At 39.1% G+C, this 22,240-nt stretch overlaps 1 protein-coding gene and 1 pseudogene across 1 annotated transcript; one reads left to right on the top strand and one right to left on the bottom strand.

Moving 5' to 3' along the window:
- Window positions 1-4,828: 4,828 nt before the first annotated feature.
- Window positions 4,829-5,773, bottom strand: LOC124092629 (olfactory receptor 7E24-like). The gene has a single exon (XM_046444470.1). The coding sequence runs from the start codon at window positions 5,657-5,659 to the stop codon at window positions 4,829-4,831; it is 831 nt and encodes a 276-aa protein (XP_046300426.1). The 5' UTR covers window positions 5,660-5,773.
- Window positions 5,774-16,291: 10,518 nt separating this feature from the next.
- On the top strand, window positions 16,292-17,559 carry LOC124092213 (olfactory receptor 7D4-like; annotated as a pseudogene).
- Window positions 17,560-22,240: the final 4,681 nt, after the last annotated feature.

The raw sequence follows: 22,240 nt of genomic DNA on the forward strand, positions 1-22,240 counted from the left end.
TGGAGGAGGGTTTAACAAAACTAGGTATCAAAGGAGTAGAATACCAGGTATTTGCCCACGATGCCGTAGAGGGAGACATTGGGCTAATGAATGCCGTTCTCAAACCACCATAGAGGGTACTCCATTATCAAAAAACGAACAAGGACCAGGTGTTTATCCACAATATCGTGGAGAAAGGCATCGGGCTCCATTGCCAAAAAACGGACAGGGGGGCCCAATGCTCCGGGGCCCAAAACCACAAATATACGGAGCACTGGAGGAACCCAGCAACCCCATCAGGGTAGTGCCCAGGACACATTGTCCATCAGATCCCTCATCAGACAAACCAGAGGGAGCGCAGGGTTGGACATCTGCGCCTCCGCCAGAGCAGTACTAACTCCAGAGATGGGAGTTCAAATCATTCCCACAGGGGTGAAAGGACCTCTTCCCAAAGGAACAGTAGGCTTATTATTGGGACGCAGCTCTTCTACTCTAAAAGGACTTATGATAAGTCCTGGGGTAATTGATCCCGATTATGAAGGTGAAATAAAAATTATAGCCAGTTCTCCAAAGGGTATATCAGTAATTTCACCAGGAGATAGAATAGCACAGTTACTAATAATACCCAGCCTACATGATAAATTTTCCAGTCGTACTGTAGAAAGAGGTTCCAAGGGATTAGGCTCCACAGGTGTAGATTGGGCTATGCTTTCTTTAAATTTAGATTCTCGCCCCATGCTAAAACTAAATATTCAAGGACATGAATTTAATGGGCTACTGGATACAGGTGCAGACCTTAGCATCATCTCTCGTCAAGAATGGCCAAAACATTGGCCATTACAACAAGCCACTCAAACGCTTCAAGGCCTTACCATCACCAACTTTAGTCCTTTTCTAAACCTCAGAAAACACTCTTGAAGGACCCATTTTGTACTGTTGTGGGTGGAGAATTCTGTGTGAATTAGAACCAGTGTGGGTGGAGAGCACATTTTGAATTTCTGATCTCCCCACCTGAAACAAAAGCTTGAACCCCACAACCCCAAGGTTGAAGCTGCATGCTGGTGTCCTCCCACCTGGCTACTCTGTGGTGAGTGTCCTTATGTGAGGTAACACTACTTCCCCAGTCCTTCCCACATCCAAGACCCCCTCTGCACTTACTGGACCATGCTGCTTCCCTGCAGGGTCATGACCAAGAAGTGCAGGTCCTGAGACCCTACCAAGTGTGGAGCCCAGGGAAGGCTCAACTGTGTCCACAAGAACAGATGGTGTGTTCAGGAGCTTCCTGATGCAGACACCCCAGGAGGAGAGACGGCTACACAGGTCACTGGACGATGCCATCAACTGAAGGACTACAAGCACAGGCTGAGTGAGGACTATTATATGACCTTGGAAGATCCAGGGATTTCCGATCATTAATGGGGAAGCAAAGGAAAAATGAATGCTCATATAAGTTTCTGGCCTTAACTCTAATTAGGAAGAAGTTTATATATTCTATTTTCTTTTATTTCTTTGCTGTTTAAGATACATCTGTGATTAATGTCCATTTTATTGGGGTAAAATATAAATACAAAAATGACCATTTGAACCACATTAAGTGCATTTTTTGGTGACATTAATTGCATTTGCATTACTGTGCCATGATCACTATCATTCAAATCCAGAAATTTTCCATCTTCTAGAATTTAGCTGTGTACCCAGGTGAAAAAACTCACCATTCCTCCCACCCCAACCCAGTGATCACCACTCTTCTGTGAAGCATTATGAGAAGAGAGTCATTCAAACAAAAAGCAAATACTCAGGGAAGGGGCATTTCCATGACTGGATTTAATTATGTTGTATTTTCCAGCCTGCATTACCATCGGGTGCCTCAGATCCTGAGAATGCTAGCAGCCTCCTCAACGGTGGAGTAATGACTATGTTCCTCTGGCTTAACTGAAGTATTCTGAATACAGGTGCCTACTGTACAACCATGGAGACCAGCACACCTTTTCTACACTCCAAAGGTGCTTGAATTTGCCCCTATTTTATACTTCCAAGTCATGGTAATGGGGAACAAACATTTTCTGTTTAATTTGTATTCAATTCAACTCTATGAGTAGAATCCATCTCAGTTGCTGGTTCTCAGTGACACTAACAACCTGTTCTGTGTTCAAGAAATGATAGGTAGATCTAGCAGCACTGATGCTAAATTGTGAATCTCTGGGTCTGATGCATGAATTTTTTTAATGTTTTCCTAATATTAGGAACATTCTAAGCAGAGCTCCAGAGACCTCAACTGCAGACACATCTCAGGTACACTCTGACCTCTCATCAGTTTCTTGAATCATAATAAAATCCAAGTGTGATTCTGGGTCTTCTTTTCATGTTGAGTGGGCTCATTGTAAGAATGCAGAGGATGTGGGCAGCTCCAGGGACACCCTGTGGGGAAGGTCTGTGTCCAGCTATTCTTACCTACTTTTTCACTGATTCTTTTTCCTCTTTGAGCCATTCGCCCATGTGCCCTGTGTCTCAACTCCACAGTGCAATTCAAATGTGGCTGCAGTAATTCAACCTAAAAACCTAGCATGAGTTACACACACAAAAAAAAAACTGTGTCCCATTTTTGTAAAATAGAATAAAGTGCCATGTAGACCTTAGGGAAAACCTTGCAGATGAATTCAGATAATCTGCATGGAACACTGTTCAACACCTTGCACTCAGGAATCTCTTATTAGGAATTCATGATGTTGTTTATGGTTGATCTCCTCATCCTCATCACCTTCGTACACCCGTATAATGCTTAGGAGAAGTATAAATGGAGTGTATTTACTCCCTTTGTGGAGGAAACTTTATGGGAAATAGAATCATTGAGGCAGGAAAAGAAACGCTTTGCATGAGATTTTGGTTACCATCACCACAACAGTCTCCCATGTGGCTACTCAAACATCATGTTCATCACTGTGAGGAGGAGGTAATGCTTAGGACATTCCCTTTTCAAATCGTCATCTCCCACAGAACTTACTGGTTTGCCCTGTGTATCTGGTAGGTCATTACCCAGGAGAGCAGCCCCAACACACCTCGCTAGCAGGAGTACCATGGCCCCACTCAGGATGAATGTTGATGCAGTTTTGGATAGCAAGTTCTTGATGCAAATAATCATTTGCAGAAAATAGATGGAATGTGAGAATATTAAGTTAAGCAAAGTAAGTCAAATTCAAAACGTCAAGGGTCACATACTTTCTTTCATTTGTGGAAGATAGAGAGGAAAAAGAAAAGAAATGTGGGGCATTATTGTATGAAAAGCAAAGGGAGGTCAGTAGAGCAGAGAAAATGAACCAAGGGGTGGAAGAGGGGAGAAGATTGGGGGAGTGCTGGGGAGTGACATCACAGAATTCTGTTGTTATATTGTGTGCGTGTACAAAAATGTCACAATAGATGCCAACACTGCATACAATTAAAATGCACCAATAAAAATGTAAAAGAAAAAACTACATAAATCCACTTCATCATCAAAAAATTATAATCACTGTTCTTGATAACTAAATCTTGTAGGAGTTTTAATGACTTCATATAAAATTTCAGTTCTTGGCATCTTTGCCTGATACTATTCTCCTGCACATCTCTGCCCTAAAAGCAACTACTCTCAGAAATTTTAAGGGTGGATTTTCCTGTCGTTGTCTCCATGTCTGCATTTATTTATGTATACATAAATAGTTTTCTTAAGCACATGCCTAAAGAGTACCTAAATCTCACCTAGGGAATATACAACAAAATACGTATTGCCCTGCAATGTGCTGATTTGTTTCAACATGTAGTTTAAAGTTTCCCTAAAAAGTACATACATCTACTTTGAAGGCTTTAAACTGCTATGCAACATTACCTGAGAGACAAACATTACTAGTTTTTTTTTTAGTTCATTATTACAATAAACATTGCAAAATCCTTGTGCACTGATTCATAGCATATAAGTGAGATTTCATATAATATGTGGATACACAAGAATTGTATGACCTCTATGTTAAACACCTTTCTGTTACTGTGACAAAATGCCAATGAAAAAATCACATAAAGGAGGAAAAGCTTATTTTGTCTCATACCTTCAGAGATTTCAGTCCATTGTCAGCTGGCTCCATTGCTGGGAGCTGGAGGTGAGGCACAGCATCACAGAAGAAGGGAATGGCAGGGGAAATCTGCTCACCTCATATCAGCCAGGAAGAAGAGACAGAGGAAGGGAGGGAGAGAGAGAGAGAGAGAGAGAGAGAGAGAGAGACGAAAGGAAAGGAAAGGAGGGACAGAGGGAAGGAAGGGAGGAAGGGAGGGAGGGAGGGAGGGAGGGAGGAAGGAAGGAAGGAAGGAAGGAAGGAAGAGAAATTGGCTAAGAAAAAGTTGCATGCCCCAAAGGCCCTCCCACAAGAACCCCCTCCCTCCAGATATGTGGCCCCTCCTACAGTTTCTCACATCTCTCTGAAGTCCACTGAGCTCTGAATTCATCAGTGGATTAATCCACAGATGAGGTCAGAGCTCTCATGGACCAACCATTTCTCATCCAGCATCTGAACACAGCCATGCTTTGGACCAAGCCTTCAACACACGAGTCTTTGGGAGACAGAACAGATTCAAACTGTACCCGTTTCCAAACAGATATTCATATTCAATGTTCACACAACTACAATTTTGAAAATTCCAATTAAAAGTCCCCATTTATCTCTCCCAAAGAATGACAGCCATCAATCTGCTATTAAATATCTTGATATATAAAATCCAATAAATTACAAAAATATTACTAATAATGCAGTATTTACAGATTTATTTGTTTCATTTTATTGCATTTTCCTAACTACTTATCAAATGGAGGCCAAAAGTCCTGAGATTAGACTATTCTACTGAGGAGCCTCCTCAGGGCATTTTTAATGTCCTCATTCCTCAGGCTGTAGATAAAGGGATTTAGCATGGGGGTGACCACACTGTATATCACTGAAGACACCACATCTTTCTTGGGTGAGGATGACACAGCTGAACCAAGGTATGCTCCAATGCCTGTTCCATAAAATAAGCAAACAACTGAAAGGTGAGACCCACAGGCAGAGAAGGTTTTGTACTTCCCACTCAAAGATGGGATCTTCAAAATGGAGGAAACAATTTCATAGTAAGATAAAAGGATCCCTAAGACTGGGAGAAAACCATAGATGGCACCAATAAAATACTTGATCATGTTACCAGAGAAGTTGTCGTAACAGGAAAGACTAAGGACTTGAATAGGGTCACAGAAGAAATTAGAAATTTCCACCTCTGTGAAGTGGGTAAACTCTAATGCAATCAGAATATGAAGCTGGGATTCAAAAAGAGCAAACAACAAAGACACCAAAACTAAGAATCCACACAGATGAAGGTTCATAATGACTGGATAATGCAGGGGGTGACAGATAGCCATGAAGCGGTCATAGGCCATTACAGTCAGAAGCAGATTATCCATGCATGCAAATATGACAAAAAGAGACATCTGTGTCAGGCAGCCCACATAGGAGATGACGCTGCTGTGAGTCTGAATGTTCGTGAGCATCTTTGGGACCGTGGTGGAGATGAAGCAGATGTCAGCCAAGGACAGGTTGGAGAGGAAGAAGTACATGGGGGTGTGGAGGTGGGAGTCAGAGATGACAGCCAGGATGACAAGCAGGTTCCCAAGCACCGTAACCAGGTACATGGACAGGAACAGTCCAAAGAGGATGGGCTGAAGGTCCGGATCTTCTGAGAAACCACAAAGATGAAATTCTGATATGATTGTTAGATTTTTTTCTTCTATATTATGTGTACACCTTTTGAAATAAATGGGAAAAAAGAAACATATAAACAGGCACCAACAGTTCTGTATGTATTTTGAACTCATATATTCACATATTAAGTATTCACACTTCTGGATTATACCCTTCAGCAGTATTTCTCATTGTGATAAACCCAACCATATCGGAACTCTCATACTATTGGTTTCTCTGTTTTCCTGTTCCTTCTACATACATCTGCTTTACAGACACTCAACAATGTTATAAGACCAATAATATAAGCCAGATGTGTTGGTGCAGACCTGTAATTCCAGTGACTCAAGAGGCAGAGATAAATTCAAGGGCAGCCTCAGCAATTTGGCAGGGCTTTAAGCAACTTTGTGAGACCTTGTCTTAAAATTAAAAAATAAAAATGGCTATTTATGTGACACAGTGGGCAAGTGCCCTGGTTTCAATCTCCAATACCACACACACAAACAAACAAACACACACACACACACACACCAAAAAAAAAGACTCATAACATTACACACAAGCTCCCAATCACAGTAAAAGACAGCCTGGATAAAGAATAATATCATTTATTCTCTGCTTCTTTTAAGAAAGAAATAAACAATAAGCAATAGCCTTTTCACTTTCAGAAGAAATAATCATTAAAAAGTAATTTAAGTAGCACTCAAATGTATCTATTTTTATCTAAAACCATGGCATGATACTCCTATACATAGAATATTTAGAAAACATTTACAAGACTTAAGACTGTAGATACTGATATGAAATTAAACTTGATAGCTCATAATCAAAACTGTGTTATGGGCCAATTTCCTCCCAGTGACTTCTCATTAATCTTGGATTTCTGATTTCCCTCCTTTTTGCAAGTAAATATCCACTCAAATGTAGTTTGCATTTTAGGAATACTTATTTGTAATTCCTATTCTTGGATTTGATGAATTTCAAATTTTTATAAACATTTTTAGAAAATACACAAATGTATAGCATCCCTGACAGCAAATACAGAATTAGTGCACACTGCACTGGTCACTGGTCAAAGCATAATGAAATGTCGAGAATCTTTTTGAACATTTTCATCAACACCGATTCACCTGCACCCCTCTATCAATGCAGCACCACATCGGTGGTAAGGACAGATATGTGGGACTTTTCTTTCTAGATTCTCTGTTCTTTAGTGAGCTGGCATCACTGTTTCTCTGATCACAAAGTGAATCCTTTTCAGGGAGGACTTTGACCCCAGGTAAAGCTCCAAACTCTAGATTTCATTATCAAACTTAATTCCCTGGGTTTTGATCAGATAGACATATTCATGACAATTCTTCCTGAAACATGGATTGCAGTTCATTTACTTCAACAACCTGAAGGAAACTCAGGTTCATTATTTCATCTCCTTTCATTATGATATAGTTTGGAAACAAGGCAAAGGAGAAAAATGCCCAAAATAATGTAAGCACATCTGACAATTTTCTCATTTATAACATGGTGACAATATTTTCCCATTTTATATACTTTATAATCTTTTTAACAAAACTTTTTAAATCCCTGGGTCTAGGAGTGTGACTCAATTGTAGATAACTTGCCTGCCATGTAAGCAGTGGCTTTTAATCTCTGAATTTTTTATTATATTTACCAAATATTAACAACATACAGGGCATCCTTTATCTGTTTAATCCTTTCTTGATGCAGTTGCCTCAATTACAACTCAACTCAGAAGATAAGGCCTAGGCTAAGAGAGTCCGTACCCTGTTCTTTATCACAGCAATGGAAACTTAGCCCTCAGGGCTCAAAACTGAATTCTCCACCTCTGGGTGACATGTACCCCTTCTGCTCATTGTTCCCAACAATCCAAAAGAGAGCAGAGGTACAGAGGTCTTAGCTACAGGCCCACCCCAGGTGCTCTTTAAAATTCTTTCTAGACTACTGAGTAGTAATGAAATCAAGACCTGAACTTCAGAATGCTTTTGAGATCAGGTTGATGTCAAGAATGAGGAACGTGTGTACAGCTGCAGAGATATCCTGGGGTGGTGAGAGAGGATCTATACTGAATGAGTGTCTGTCTTCTCTTTCTCTGAATTCACCCTGTGATTTCAGACATTCTTCCTATAATTGTAGCACCAGATGCCACCCACTGATCTGTCCTGTGCTCCACCAAAAACCTCCAAACTGAACTGCACAGTGAAGGAGGGTCTCATCCTGGAGTGACAGGGAAGCGGAATGTTCACAGGGGACAAGGCCACTTGGCAGTACAAGGCCTGCCAAGGCCATCCTGCCTAACCTGCTCAAATGCTCTGTCTCTAATCAAACCTCAATTCAAATAAGACTTCAGATTATCAACCTAAAATCCTACAACAAATTACATAAAAATATTGTGCTTCTTTCTTTCCTGAAAAATAAAAGTAATGTGGCACTTTTGACATTGGGAAAACTATGGGAAACAATGCTTCATACAGTTCATACTCCATCATAAATTGATACAATCTATATAGAATGCAAAGACAGAGTCTGGAGCTCAGAAATATAGCAATAATAAGAGAGACAGAGTAGAGGCAGAAGTCAGGAGAAGGGAAGAGGGGGGACTGAATGGAGGAAGGGAGGATTGACATTGATCAAATTATGCTATATACATGTATGAATATGCCACAATGAAACCCACTACTCTGTGTCATTAATATATGCCAATAAAAATATTTAAAAAAATAAATTTTGATCAGATAGACATGTATTTGAATCCTGGATATTATTTTTTTCCAATTCTGCCAGAGGGGTTAATTAGTTAAGAAGATTTTATCATTTAAAACCACTCAGCATGTATAAAATGCCCACACCCATGACTGGCACACAACAGTGCTTAATTATTATTAAACAAAAAGGTGAATTTCAGTAGTAAATTTAATAAAGCTAAAAATTTGTAAAAGTCAATTAATATTGGCTCATGATGTGATGGACACTATCCTCATCCTCATCATCACCTTCATAAATGTCTTGGAGAGCTTAGGAAAGAGTTCAGTGAGACCTACTTTCTGTTATGGTCTGAGAGCTGTCCATGGGAAGTAGAACCAGGGTGGGAGGAAAGCAAGACTCTGAATGAGATTTCTAGGACCCCTCCACAACCAAGATCATAAACTTCACAATCCTGGTAACTGAAATTTGACCCATTTTTCCCCCATCTGCTCTCCCTAAATGCATGTCTGTCCTGGTGATGAGGAAACAATGCTTCATACAGTTCATACTCCGTCATTCGCCTCCCTCAGCACTTACTGATTTGCACTGGGACTCTGGTGGGTCATGGCCAAGGAGTGAAGATCCAGAGCCCATCTGATGCCTAGTACTCAATGAAGCCTCAGGCTCTGCCCCAGGATTTCTATCCATGCAGTCTCAGATAGGAGCTTCTTGAAGCAGAGCAACCATGGAAGGAAGAGGCACAGGGATGGAGCCCAGTGGACTTGGAGCCATCAAACTGAAGGGCTGCAGGCGCAGACTGATTGTTGACCGTTATATGACCTTGGAAGCCCAATGCACAGAGCTCTTAATTAGCCAAATTAGTCCAGGTTACCACAAACTCTAAAAGTCTCCTCATATCAGTGCCAGCTGAGGAAGAGAAAAATCAGTATCCACAAAAGCTCTTGGGCTCTTCCCCCACACCAGAGGAAGCTCCTGGGTATTATCATTTCTTTCATTATTTTTTTCCTTTGCCTTGCTCCATTTTTATGATGGTGAAATTTCATTCCCTCTAAAAATGGCAATTTTCCCCATTGCCAAAGGCACAGATCAGCAGCATTAATCACACTCACACTGTGGTGCATCCATCACCAGCATCTGTAGCCAAACTGAAAATTTCTACGCAACATAAAAGACTTGCCATTCCTCCCAGCCACAAAATTGGCTCCCAACATTCTCCCATCATAAAGGATGACAAATTGAAGTCATTATGCAATAATGTGACTGAAAGGCAGGCTAGATTTCCAGGTTTATTTTTGTAGTTTTGTTGCCTTTTCCACCCTACATTTAAACTGATTGCTTAGGTCCAGAAAGTTCTGCTGTGAAGCCTCCTTGAGACACTTTTTATGTACTTGCTCCTCAGGCTGAAGATAAAGGGATTCAGGACATGGATGAGCAACATGTAAACGACTAAGGCAATATCTCAGAGATTTTGACAAAACTGAACCAAGGAACACTCCAATGATGGTTCCACATTATAAGCCAACAACTGATGAAAGAGTCTTACAGGACAGAAGCATTTATGTTTATCAGCTGATATGAGAGTCTCAGAATCAAGGAAACAATTTTTTTTGGAAAGATAAAAGACTTCCTAAGATGCGATGCAAAAAAAAAAAAAAAAAACGTGGTACAAAAAATAATACCTGACAATGTTATTAGAGAAGGTATCAGGTCAGGTGTGATTATGGAGTTGAGAAGGATCACTGAAAAACCTGGAAATTTCCACATCCATAAAGTAGGGAAGTTATAATCAAACTGTGCATCTGGGAAACCAAAAGGTTAACCATGTAAGACACCAAACTAAGAAATCACAGAAGTGAGGGTTCCTGATGACTGGGAAATGCAGGGCAGACAGATGGCTACAGTTCATAGGCCATGTTACTCAGAAGCATATCTCATATGCTTTCAAAAACAAGGAAAAAAATCTGTATAATACAACCCACAAAAGAGATTATTCTATTGTGGATTTGGATGTTCACTGTAATCTTTAAGACCTTGGCAGACCCAGGACAGGTTGCAGAGGTGATGGCAGGATAAGGAGCAAGAACATGGACAATCCAAGGAGGGATGACTAAACATCTCAACCACCACAGGTGCCCAGGAGTAAGAATTTTGTGACATGTGTAAGATTCTCTGTTAATGCATTGTTTGACCATATTCTGGGAAAATAGAGAGTGTTGGATAAAAGAACAAATAAACAAACACCCACCACTCAGTATACATTTTGAATTCAGGTATTCAAAGAAGGTATTCACATACCGTGGTACATACACCTCACAATACTTCTCAGTTGTGACTAAACAAATCTTTTTAAAACCCTTGCATTATTATAATCTGGCTTGTACGAAGGTGTCCAAAAAAGTGCTAAAATTCATAAGGAAGAATAAAAGACCCAGAATTCCCAAAGCAATTCTGAGCTAAATGAGCAATGTTGGAGGTATCCCAATACCTGACTTCAAATTATATCACAAGACTATCATGACAAAAGCAGCCAGGTCCTGGCCTAAGAATATACACGCAGACCAAGGGAAGAGAAGACAGAAACAAACCCAGACAGATAAAGTCATCTGACCTTGACAAAGGCAAACAAAAGGGCCCTTGTAACAAAAGATGCTGGGAAAACTGGAAATCCGTACATAGAAGAATGAAACTGGATCCCTATCTCTCACCTGCACAAAAGTCAACTCAGAATGAATGGGAGATCTAGGAATTAGACCAGAGACTTTGCAACTCCCAGAAGAAAACACAGGCTCAGTGCTCCAACATATGGGTTCAGGGGTGACTTCCTCATTAGAACCCTAAAAGAAATAATACCAACAATTAATAAACAGGATGGCATCAAATGAAAAAGCTTTTACACAGCAAGGGAAATAATTAAAAATGTGAAGAGAGAATCTTCAGAATGAGAGAAAATCTTTGCTACTCTACCCTACTCTACTACTTAGTCTCACTCCAGTTAGAATGGCAATCATTAAGAATGCAAACAGCAATAATCACTGGTTTGGAGGTAGGAGAAAGGAACACTTGCACACTGTTGGTAGGAATATAAATTTTGCGCAGCCACTGTAGAAATCACTACAGAGATTCCCCCAAAAAAACTATGAATGGAACCACCATAGGACACAGCTATACCATGTCTTGGAATTTATTTAAAAGAACTAAAATAAACCAATAAAAAATTCAAAAAAACTAAAATCAGCATATATAGTGATATGACAGTGCAACAATTCACAGTAACCAAGTTATGGAATCATGTAGGTGTCTGTCCGTGGATAAATGGATAAAGAAAATGTAATGTATGTGCATGATGGAGTTTTATTCAGTCATAAAGAGGAATGAGATAAAGCCATTTTAAGGGACTTGAATGGAACTGAAGAGCATCATGTTAAGTGAAATATGCCATATATGGAAAGTCAAGGGTTATATGTTTTTCAATCATATATAGAAGCTAGAGAGGAAAAAAAAAGTAGAAGGGTGCTCTTTTGGAAATGGGAGGGGTTGAGAAAAGAGATTAGTGGGAGGAGGACGTTAAGGCAAGAGGAGGTACTGTGGAATGAAGTCTATGAAATCTACATTGTAAATAATAATGATAGCCTAAAAGACCAAAAACCACATAACCATTTTTAATAGAGGTAAATGCATTTGACGAAGTTCACATGCATTAGGATGGAAACCCCCCAAAATGAGATACAGAAGGAATGTACCTCAATGCAAGAAATGCAATATAGACGAACCATAAGTAATACATACTTGAACAGGAGGAGGTGAAAGCTTTTCCTGTCATTTCCAGACCAATACATGGATACCCACACTTGCCACCACCACTGAAAACACCTCCAGAAGGAAGTAAAGATAAAGAAAGAAAATCCATTAAAATTCTGGGGGGAGGGATGATAAATTATCCTGTGTGCAGATGACAAGATTTTATGTGCAGAAAGCTCAAGAGATCCACTGAAAGAATGAATATATGAATCCAGCCAAGTTACAGAATACAAGGCTAATATTCACCAATTGGTAGCATTTCTATACAGTAGCAGTGAAGTGCCTGGAAAGAAACCAAGAAAAAAATAACTATAAAATAATAAGTACAAATGGTCTCTAGGAAAGGGGAAAGATCTCTGTGTTGAAAAGCATAAAACATAGATGAAAAACACGGAAGTGAAAACTAAATAGAGAAATGCTATGTTCTTGGATTAGAAGAATTAATATTGTTAAAGTGTCCCTAATATCAGAAGTGATTTGAAATTTTAATGCAATCCCCATCAAAATCCAGATTATATTTTTCAATTCCATAGAAAAATATTTAAATGCTCTTAAAAATCACAATCACTAAAGCAACCTGGGGCCAAAGGAATGAAATTGGGAGTCTAATCACATCACTTGATTTCAACACATAATACAAAGCCTTGGTAACTTTTAAAATGGAGTATGCTACTGAATAAAAATAGATGCACAGACCAATGGAACAGATCAGAGGACCCAGAAACAAATCCAGCCACTTATGGCCAACCGATTATTGATAAAGTTGCTTAGAGTACACAATGAACACAGAAGAATCTTCAAAAGCTGGTGCTGGGAAAACTTCACAGGAAGAAGAACAAAACTAGACCTGTATACTATAGAGAAGAAATCAAACCAAGTGGAGTGAAAACCTGAATTTAAGTACTGAAAGCACAAAGCTCCTAGAAGAAAACAGGGGGAAGGCTCTGTGCCGTCGGTCTGTGCTGAGTTTTAAAATATGACCTCAAAAGCAGTGGCCACAAAAGTGAAAGGAGACCAGTGGGACTATGACAAAATGAAAACTCCAACACCCCCAAAGGAAATCAGCAGATCGAGGAGATGATCTGAAGAATGTGAGGGGTCCTTTGCAAACCATGAATCTGATAAAGGGTTAATATCCCAAATCTGTAAGAAATGAAAACAACTCAATGGCTAGAAAACAAACAACCCAATTTAAAAATGGAAAAAAGACCTCAGTGGTCTTTGCTTAAAAGAACACAGGAAAATGCCAATATCACCAGGCATCCAGGTAATGCAAATCAAAACCAGCATGAAACAGCGGCTCACATCTGTGACAATGGCTTCATCAAAAGATGGAAGATAACTGTTGATGGAGATGTGGAGAAAAGGAAAGCCCTGCAGGCTGTTGGTGGGGTTATAAATCAGTACAACCAACAACCAAGGTAGCTGGGAATGCAGAGGTCCTTCAGAAAGTTAAACACAGAATTGCTGAATGATGCAGCAACCCCACCATGGGATTTTTGTCCACAGGAAATAAATTTAACATGTCGAAAACACATGTGCTTTCACATGTTTATTAAGGCACAATTCATGATAGCCAAGACTGGGAATCAACCTTCGAGTCCATCTATGTATACATAACAGGATAAAGAAAACGTGCTGTTTGTGTAGACAGATAGACATACAGACAGACACACACACACACAGGAGGGTATCTCTCTCTCTCTCTCTCTCTCTCTCTCTCTCTCTCTCTCTCTCTCTCTCACACACACACACACACACACACACACACACACAATGGTATTCAGGCATTTGAGCAACTAATAAAAAAGAAAGAAAAGGGGGACTACTGGATACTGAAGGAGAGCAAATTATATTCCATGTTTTATGGTTATGTCAAAAGAAACCTGACTATTAAACACAACAATAATGCAATAATAAAAAAAAAATCAATAAGCTTTACTTTAGGGAAAATAAGAAATAAGATACCAAAGCATAAATTTTTAAAATTCATCTACAAAATTATATGTAACTTTAGCCAAAAACCTTTTCAATTACAAGAGAAAAAAAAGAACTTATCATGACCTACTATCCATATATATTGTGAAATTATCATCAAAGAATCACAATATAAATAAAATTCCTATATAAACACAAAATTGACAGAAAATTTTCCATTCTGCTCTCTCCTTCATATTACAAGGGAGCAGAATTATTTGGAGCTGGAGAGATAATAGAACAATCTATTTAATTAGGAGCTCTGAGAATTCCACACTTGAGAGGACAGAAACCTTAAACATGGCCCTGTTGGCCTTCACATGTGATTCTCAGATGCAGCCTCCTTGAAAACCCAAGTGGGCTTCCCTGGGAGAGAGAGGGGGGAGACAAGAAAGCATCAGCCTTATCCCTCAGAGCTGGTGGGTCACAGTGAGGCTGGGGAGCAAGGAGGGGGCGTGGGGAGGACCTGGATCCTGGGCTCTGCTCCAGAATCAGGATACTGGGATGTCCCAGACTTACCTACTCATTGAAGCTGTAATTTCTGCACCTTGAAGGAATTTTAGCCATTACCTGAGCCATTTTAACACAAAACATACCTACCCAAGAGCAGAAAGAGCAATAACACTCACGTATTCATTGTGTTTGAGTTTAATTGTGCTGCAGTATTATTTTCTCCCCCTATGTATGTGGTCCACATTCTTATTCCTCATGTTGGAAGAGTTCACCAGGCAGACATTCTCTGAAAGTAGGAGCCATGAGGATCTTCATTAATTAGGAATGCTGTACAGTGATCCTAAGGTAATAACTATTATATTTTGGGGGTGTGTATTTTTATTTTTTAAATTTTGTTGCATTTTAATTAATTAATTTCTTTAGTTTTGTTTTCAGGGACACTTACCTACTGAGCCACACCTCCAGCCCTTTTTATTTTTTTATTTTTAGAAAGGGTCTCGTTAAGCTGCTCAGGGCCTTGCTAAGCTGCTGAGGCTGGCTTTGAGCCTGTGATCCTCCTGCCTCAGCTGCCTGAGCCACCAGCATGACAGGTGTGTGCCACTGTGCCCAGCAGATTTGTTGTATCTATGATGATCATAATTTCATCCTGATGTCTGCCTGACTTAAGGGGATGTTGCTAAATGATACTCATGCAGGAAAAATGTATTGTGATGTTAAGAATAGAAGTTCACATTTAAGTGTCCATCAAATGTCTCAGAAACAACAATAGAACAATTATATCATCATGTCATTACATTTCTTTCTTGGTCCTATCATGTAGGAAATATTTACTACTACTACTGGAGAGATAAAGCATTCATAACTAATAGAATTTAGATGATTTTCTTAAGGTCATACATCATAAGATGGGTAGGCAAAAATCTACTCCAGGAAGTCCAACTCAAGAACTGAAGAATTTTGCCGATCAAGCTCTTTTCTGCTTGTTGGGAGAGCTACTTATCCAAAACAATGATCATAAAGTAGAATAATAAAAATGATAACAACTGGTATCACTTATTCAGAATTCTACTGAATAGGAATTTTAAATTTAAAAACAAGTAATAATAATAACAATAATGTTAATAGTATCTTTAGTTTAAAATAGGTAGTGACTTAGCAATCACACCATTAGGAATTACTAAGTCATAGAATAAAGATTGTTATTATTTCTAAGTCCATGCTTTATCACTATTATAGAGCTATTTCAATTAAGAAAATGTAGGGATTATCAATAAAATATGAAATTTGTTCAAATATTCTGGATGGGTCATAACAGAGACAAAATTATCTCATGTACTTAAATTTTAAAAAGGAATTAAAACAGGTGAGTATACATAAAATGAGAGATTTCTGCTAAATTAAAGAAAGTCTGGATTGGTATAGACATGCAAAAGTGAATTGAGTTACCATTTAGCCACATGAATCACTATGGGAAGGAATCAGGCATGCCAAAGGATGTCCACCTGAGGGTGACATTGTGAAGGGAGGATTACTTGATATCCAGTTGTATTGTCTGTGTTTTATTTGATTGATTTTTTAACTTTGCTTGTTTTTTTTTAACTTTTGTTGATTTCTCAAGGGGACTAGACAGCTACATGGAAGTGGAGAACCACACAGTCCTATCAGTTCCTCCTCCTGGGACTGACAGAGGATCCAGTCCTGCAGCCCATCCTGTTTGGCATCTTCCTGTCCATGTACCTGGTCACAGTGCTTGGGAACCTGCTCATCATCCTGGCCATCTTCTCTGACTCCCACCTCCACACCCCCATGTACTTCTTCCTCTCCAACCTGTCCTTTGTGGACATCTGTTTCACCTCCACCATGGTCCCTAAGATACTGGTGAACATCCAGGCACAGAGGAAATACATCTCTTACACAGAGTGCCTCACTCAGGTGTATTTTTTTATGTTTTTTGTTGGAATGGATAATTCCCTACTGACCATGATGGCCTATGACAGCTTTATGGCCATCTGCCATCCCCTGAATTACATGATCATCATGAACTCTCACTTCTGTGTCCTCCTGGTTCTGACGTGTTGGCTCATCATCTTCTGCAGTTCCCTGCTTCACATTCTACTGATGAAGAGGCTGAGCTTCTCTGTAGGCACCAAAATCTCACATTTCTTCTGTGAATTAGCACAGGTTCTCAAGGTGGCCAGTTCTGATACCCTCATCAATAACATCGTCTTGCTTGTAGCAACAGCACTCCCCTGTGTGTTTTCCATCACTGGGATCCTCTTCTCCTACTCTCAGATTGTCTCCTCCTTAATGAAGATGTCCTCCTCTGTGGGCAAGTCTAAGGCATTTTCCACCTGTGGGTCCCACCTGCCGCAGTCTGGCTGGGCAAAATTCATGAGCCACTTGTCAAGCAGGAAGGAACTTTATTTTTAGAACTCACACCACACCACCCGAGCTCTCCAGGAATTCCCTCAGAGCCCAACTGCCACCTCCGGCCTTCCAGCAAGCACCTCAACCAGCACTCTTCCCGCCCTTGAGGCCGATTGGCTGGGTCGCGTGGGCAGAGCCAAAAGAGTCCACCAATGAGCAGCTCCGTGGTCTGAAAGGGCAGGGAAACAGCCCAATGAGCATCACCACAGAGGAGCCAATCAGCTGGAAGTTTGCTGGGGCCACTTCGGCTGTGGCTCTCAACACCAACCTCTGTGTGGTCTCCTTGTTCTATGGAATGGCACTTGGGGTTTACTTCAGTTCTGCTGTGACCCATTCTTCCAAGAAGAGCACAGTCATTTCAGTGATGTACACTGTGGTCACCCCCATGCTGAACCCCTTTATCTATAGCCTGAGGAACAAGGATGTGAAGGGGACCCTGGGGAGACTCCTCAGCAGAGCAGCCTCTGGTCCTTGAGGGACCACTGACCTCAGAACTAGGTGGATGGTTGGGTCTCTGAGGCAAAGGCTGTGAGTTTACATAGCATGACCCTCCCCTGAAAAACATGCTTCTTCCTATTTCCATTCCAGAAGCACCTTTGACTTTGCTTGTATTTAAGAGTTTTATTGGTTTCTCCTCAACCACTTCATCAGTACATCCTTCTTCAGTTTTCTCCTCCCAGATGTCCTTAATCTATGGGGTCTTTAATCTAAAGATTCCTTTTACTTGGGTCAGTTTTTGTCCTGAGCATTCTAATCTGATATTTAAAGCCCTTATCATGACACATGCCGACACTCATTGCCCCACATTTTCCTCTTGAATGTGAAGCTTCTTCATCTTAAAGTGCTTGACCTCTTCTTCTTCCTGAAGAAACTGGTATGAAATCATACAACAGTCAAAGGAAAACGATTATCATTTCACGACTGTGGTTGTCACTTGACTTGTGTGACTTTATTCATTCTGAAAAGATTTGAGATATTTACTACCTTTCACATAGTTTCTGAAGGAAAGAGACTTGGATTAGAATGAGGTATTTGGAACCCTGAAACTGAGTACAGACTTCTGACTTTGTTGTGCTACCTTTTGTTACAACAGTGATTAGATTTTGAACAAGGAAACTGGAATCTAGGAATCTTTGAAAGCTGGCTTGGTCCTATGAATCATGATGATAAAATGCCTAGGAGAACACTGAGACATTGCTTCATTCTTTGTGATCCCCCGTTTTTTCCCTTCTTCCATATTTCCTTCCTTCCCACATTGCTTCTTTTCTTCATTCCTTTTGGCTATTTTACTGAGTAATGTTCGTTATCTCTCTTTTCTTTTCACGACTAATATTTCAGTGTAAGTATGCACCACAAATTGTTTATCCATTTATCCAATGATGACCATTGGGGTAAGTTCCTTGGTTCAGCTCTTAAGAATAGGGATCCCGTGGATAGCACACACACATATTTGTTTGAATACAGGTAAGTGCTGCATAATGACATTTCAGATAATGACAGACCCTAATAATGACAGTGGTCCCATTGCATGATATTACCCCAAATTTTGTATCTGAGTTTTTGTGAGAACACCTGATGTTTGTACAAAAAATAAATGTCCTTATAATGTCTTTTTCAGATCTATCCTCATTGTTAAGTTAAGCAACACTTGACAATATTGTTTTTAAATAATTTGGTCAATATATATATACAAGTAGGACCATGGGTTCACATGATAATTCGGTGTTTAACTTTTTGAGAAATGGTCAAACTCTTTTTAATATTACCTGGTACATTTTATATTCTAACATTTAAAGATCCAGATTTCATCATATCCTTGCCCACACCTGTTATTTTCATCTTATAAACTAAATAGCTCCCAATGTGTTCTCAAGTGCTGTCTCATTCTACCTTTCATTTCCATTTCCCTGTGATGTATTACCATCTTTCTAGAAGTTTGTTGGAAGTTTAAATATTGTCAGTGGAAAAACTTCTTTTCAAGTCTTCTCATTTGGTAATTATGTAGTTTGTGCTTGTGTTTCTGACCTAGAATTTTTTTCTTCTGGACACTTGATCTGGGTAAGTGTTTTCTAATTTTTCCCCATTGTTTTTTGGGGGAATTTCAATATCCATCTTTTGATATATAATAAATAAAACTAGACCAAAAACAATGTGTTTTTGAGTACAAATATCAATAGTCATGATCTATATAATATTTATACAATATGTTGCACAGAAAATGAAGAACACACATGGTCTTATTGCATCATGTTTTCTACTGCAATTTAAAAAACTACAAAACACTGTTGACAGGAACTAAACAAAACTTAAACAGGAGATTTGGTGAGTAATAAGGGCATATATATTATAGGTAGAGAATATTGCCTAGCCTTTGGTAATAACTCAACAAATGGTAACTGATTTTAGTATTTCCAAATAAAATTCTTTTGTATGTTTAATGTTTTTTTTTATTAGAGTATTGTAGTTACACATCACAGTGAATTTTATTCCAACATACAAGCATATAATATAAATAGCTCCCATTCAGTTCCCAATACTTCCTTTTCCCTCCCCTCCCCCCTCTCCCTCTTCCCCTTTCTCTACTCCTGGTCTGTCTTCTCTTTATTCATTGTTTTGTTAATTGGTGCTTCATAGTTACACATGAAGGTGGAATTCACTGTGATGTATTCATATGCACATATGTATACACACGCAGCATAATATGGTCAATTTTATTCCACTTCCTCCCTTTTTCCATCCTTCCTCTCTCCCTCTCAAATCCCTTCCTCTACTCCACTGATCTTTCTATTTTTATGGGATTCCCCTTTTTGCTTTATCGTATTCTAAATTCCACATATGAAAGAAAGCATTCAACATTGACTGTCTGAGGCTGGCTTACTTTACTTACCATGATGTTCTCCATTTCCATCAACTTACCAACAAATGTCATAATTTCATTATTCTTTAGAGATGAATAGAAAGCCATTGTATGTATACTGCAATTTCTTTATCCACCCATCTGTGGGTAACTACCTGGACTGGCTCCATAACTTGGCTATTGTGAATTGTGATGCTCTAAACACTGATGTAGCTGTGTCCGTATAGTTTGCTGATTTTAGGATCTTTGGTATATATGCCAAAGATTGAAACAGCTGGGTATGTTGTTTCATTCCCAGTTGTGTGAGGAATCTCCATCCTGCTTTCCAGAGTGGCTGTACTAATTTCCAGCCCCACCAACAATGTGTGAGTGTATTTTTTCTACAAATCTTTGCCAGCCTTTGTTATTATTTATGTTTTGGGTGATTGTCATTCTAACTGGAATGACATGCAATCTGTGTAGTTTTTATTTGTATTTTCCCTACTGCTAGGAATATTGAACATTTTTGCACACATTTTTTGGTCATTTGTCTTTCTAATTTTGTGATGTGTCTGTTCTTTTGCCCATTTTAATTAGTTTATGGTGGTTTTTTTTTGGGGGGGGGGAGTTAAGTTGTTTGAATTCTTTATATATTCTAGTTATTAATCCCTAGTCAGAGAAATATCTGGCAAAGAATTTATCCTCTATGTAGACTCTTTCTTCACATTCCTAATTGTTTCCTTGGCTGAGCAAAAAACTTTTTAACTTGATGACATTCCACTTAATCATTTCCTAGTTTTAGTTCTTGGATTTTAGGGGTCTTGCCTGGTACAGTCAATGCCTGTGGCAATATGTTGAAATGTTGACTATATGTTTTCTTCTAGTAGTTGCAGTGTTTCTGGTCTAATTCCTAGGTCTTTTGTTACTTTGATGTGACTTTTATGCAAGGTGAAAGATAAGGATCTGGTTCCATTCTTCTGCATATGCATATCTAAGTTCCTATCACCATAATTTAAAAAGGCTATCTTTTTAAAAATTTATATATGATAGCAGAATGTGTTACAATTCTTATTACACATATAGAGCACAATTTTTCATATCTCTGGTAGTATACAAAAGTATATTCACTCAAATTCATGTCTTCAAACATGTCCTTTAGATAATAACAATGATCTTTCCACCATCATTTCTAACCCCATTTCTAACGCCCTTCCCCTCCAACCTCTCTGCCCTATCTAGAGTTCATCTATTCCTCCTGTGCTCCCTCTCCCTATCCCACTATGAATCAGCCTCCTTATATCAGAGAAAAAATTCGGCATTTGGTTACTTGGGATTGGCTAACTTCACTTAGCATTATCTTCTCTAACTCCATCCATTTACCTGCAAATGCCATGATTTTATTCTCTTTTATTGCTGGGTAATATTCCATTGTGTATATCTGCCACATTTTTTTTTATCGATTTTTCTAGTGAAGGGCATCTAGGTTGGTTCCACAGTTTAGCTATTGTGAACTGTGCTGCTATAAACCTTGATGTGGCTGTGTCCTTGTAGTATGCTGTTTTTAAGTCCTTTGTGTATAGACCTTGGAGAGGGATAGCTGGGTCAAATGGTGGTTCCATTCCCAATTTTCCAAGAAATCTCCATATTGCTTTCCATATTGGCTTCACCAATCTGCAGTCTCACCAACAGTGTATGAGTGTACCTTTTTCCTCACATCTTTGCCAGCACTTACTGTTGTTTGTATGCATAATAGCTGTCATTCTGACTGGAGTGAAATAAAATCTTACAGTGGTTTTGATTTGTATTTCTCTAATTGCTAACAATGATTAACATTAAAGAGGCTATCTTTTAAACATGTTTTGACACCTTTCTCAAATATCAGATGCCTGTATATATGTGTCTTCTATTCTATTCCATTGGTCTTTCTGTCTGTTTTGTTGCCAGTTCTATACTATTTTTCTTACTATAACTCTGTAGTATAATTTGAGATCAGGTATTGTGATGCTTCAGCATCACTTTTCTTGGTCAATATTGCTTTGTCTATTCTGTATGATGGTTTTTCCATTTTTTCAAGTATATAACTTATTAACTATACTCATCATGATGTACAATATAACTTTTGTGGTTTTTCTTTTTGTTTGTTTTTGTATTGGAGATTTAACCTAATATGTGTTCTTCTATGCCTGGCTCCTTTCTCTTATCATAAGGCCACACATGTTCACCCAAGTGGAAGGTAATGACAGGTTTTCCTTCTTATTATTCCTGGTTCATGTTTGTTTGTGATGATGAATGCTTAGGTTGATTCTACACCTTGTTTATT

Source organism: Marmota monax, unplaced genomic scaffold, assembly GCF_021218885.2.
Source record: "Marmota monax isolate L192 unplaced genomic scaffold, Marmota_monax_Labrador192_F-V1.1 WCK01_AAM20220418_F8-fsc00102, whole genome shotgun sequence".
NCBI lineage: Eukaryota > Metazoa > Chordata > Mammalia > Rodentia > Sciuridae > Marmota > Marmota monax.

Coding starts and splice junctions, on each gene's coding strand:
- LOC124092629 (XM_046444470.1), bottom strand. CDS start 5,659: ATGTACCTGGTTACGGTGCTTGGGAACCTGCTTGTCATCCTGGCTGTC.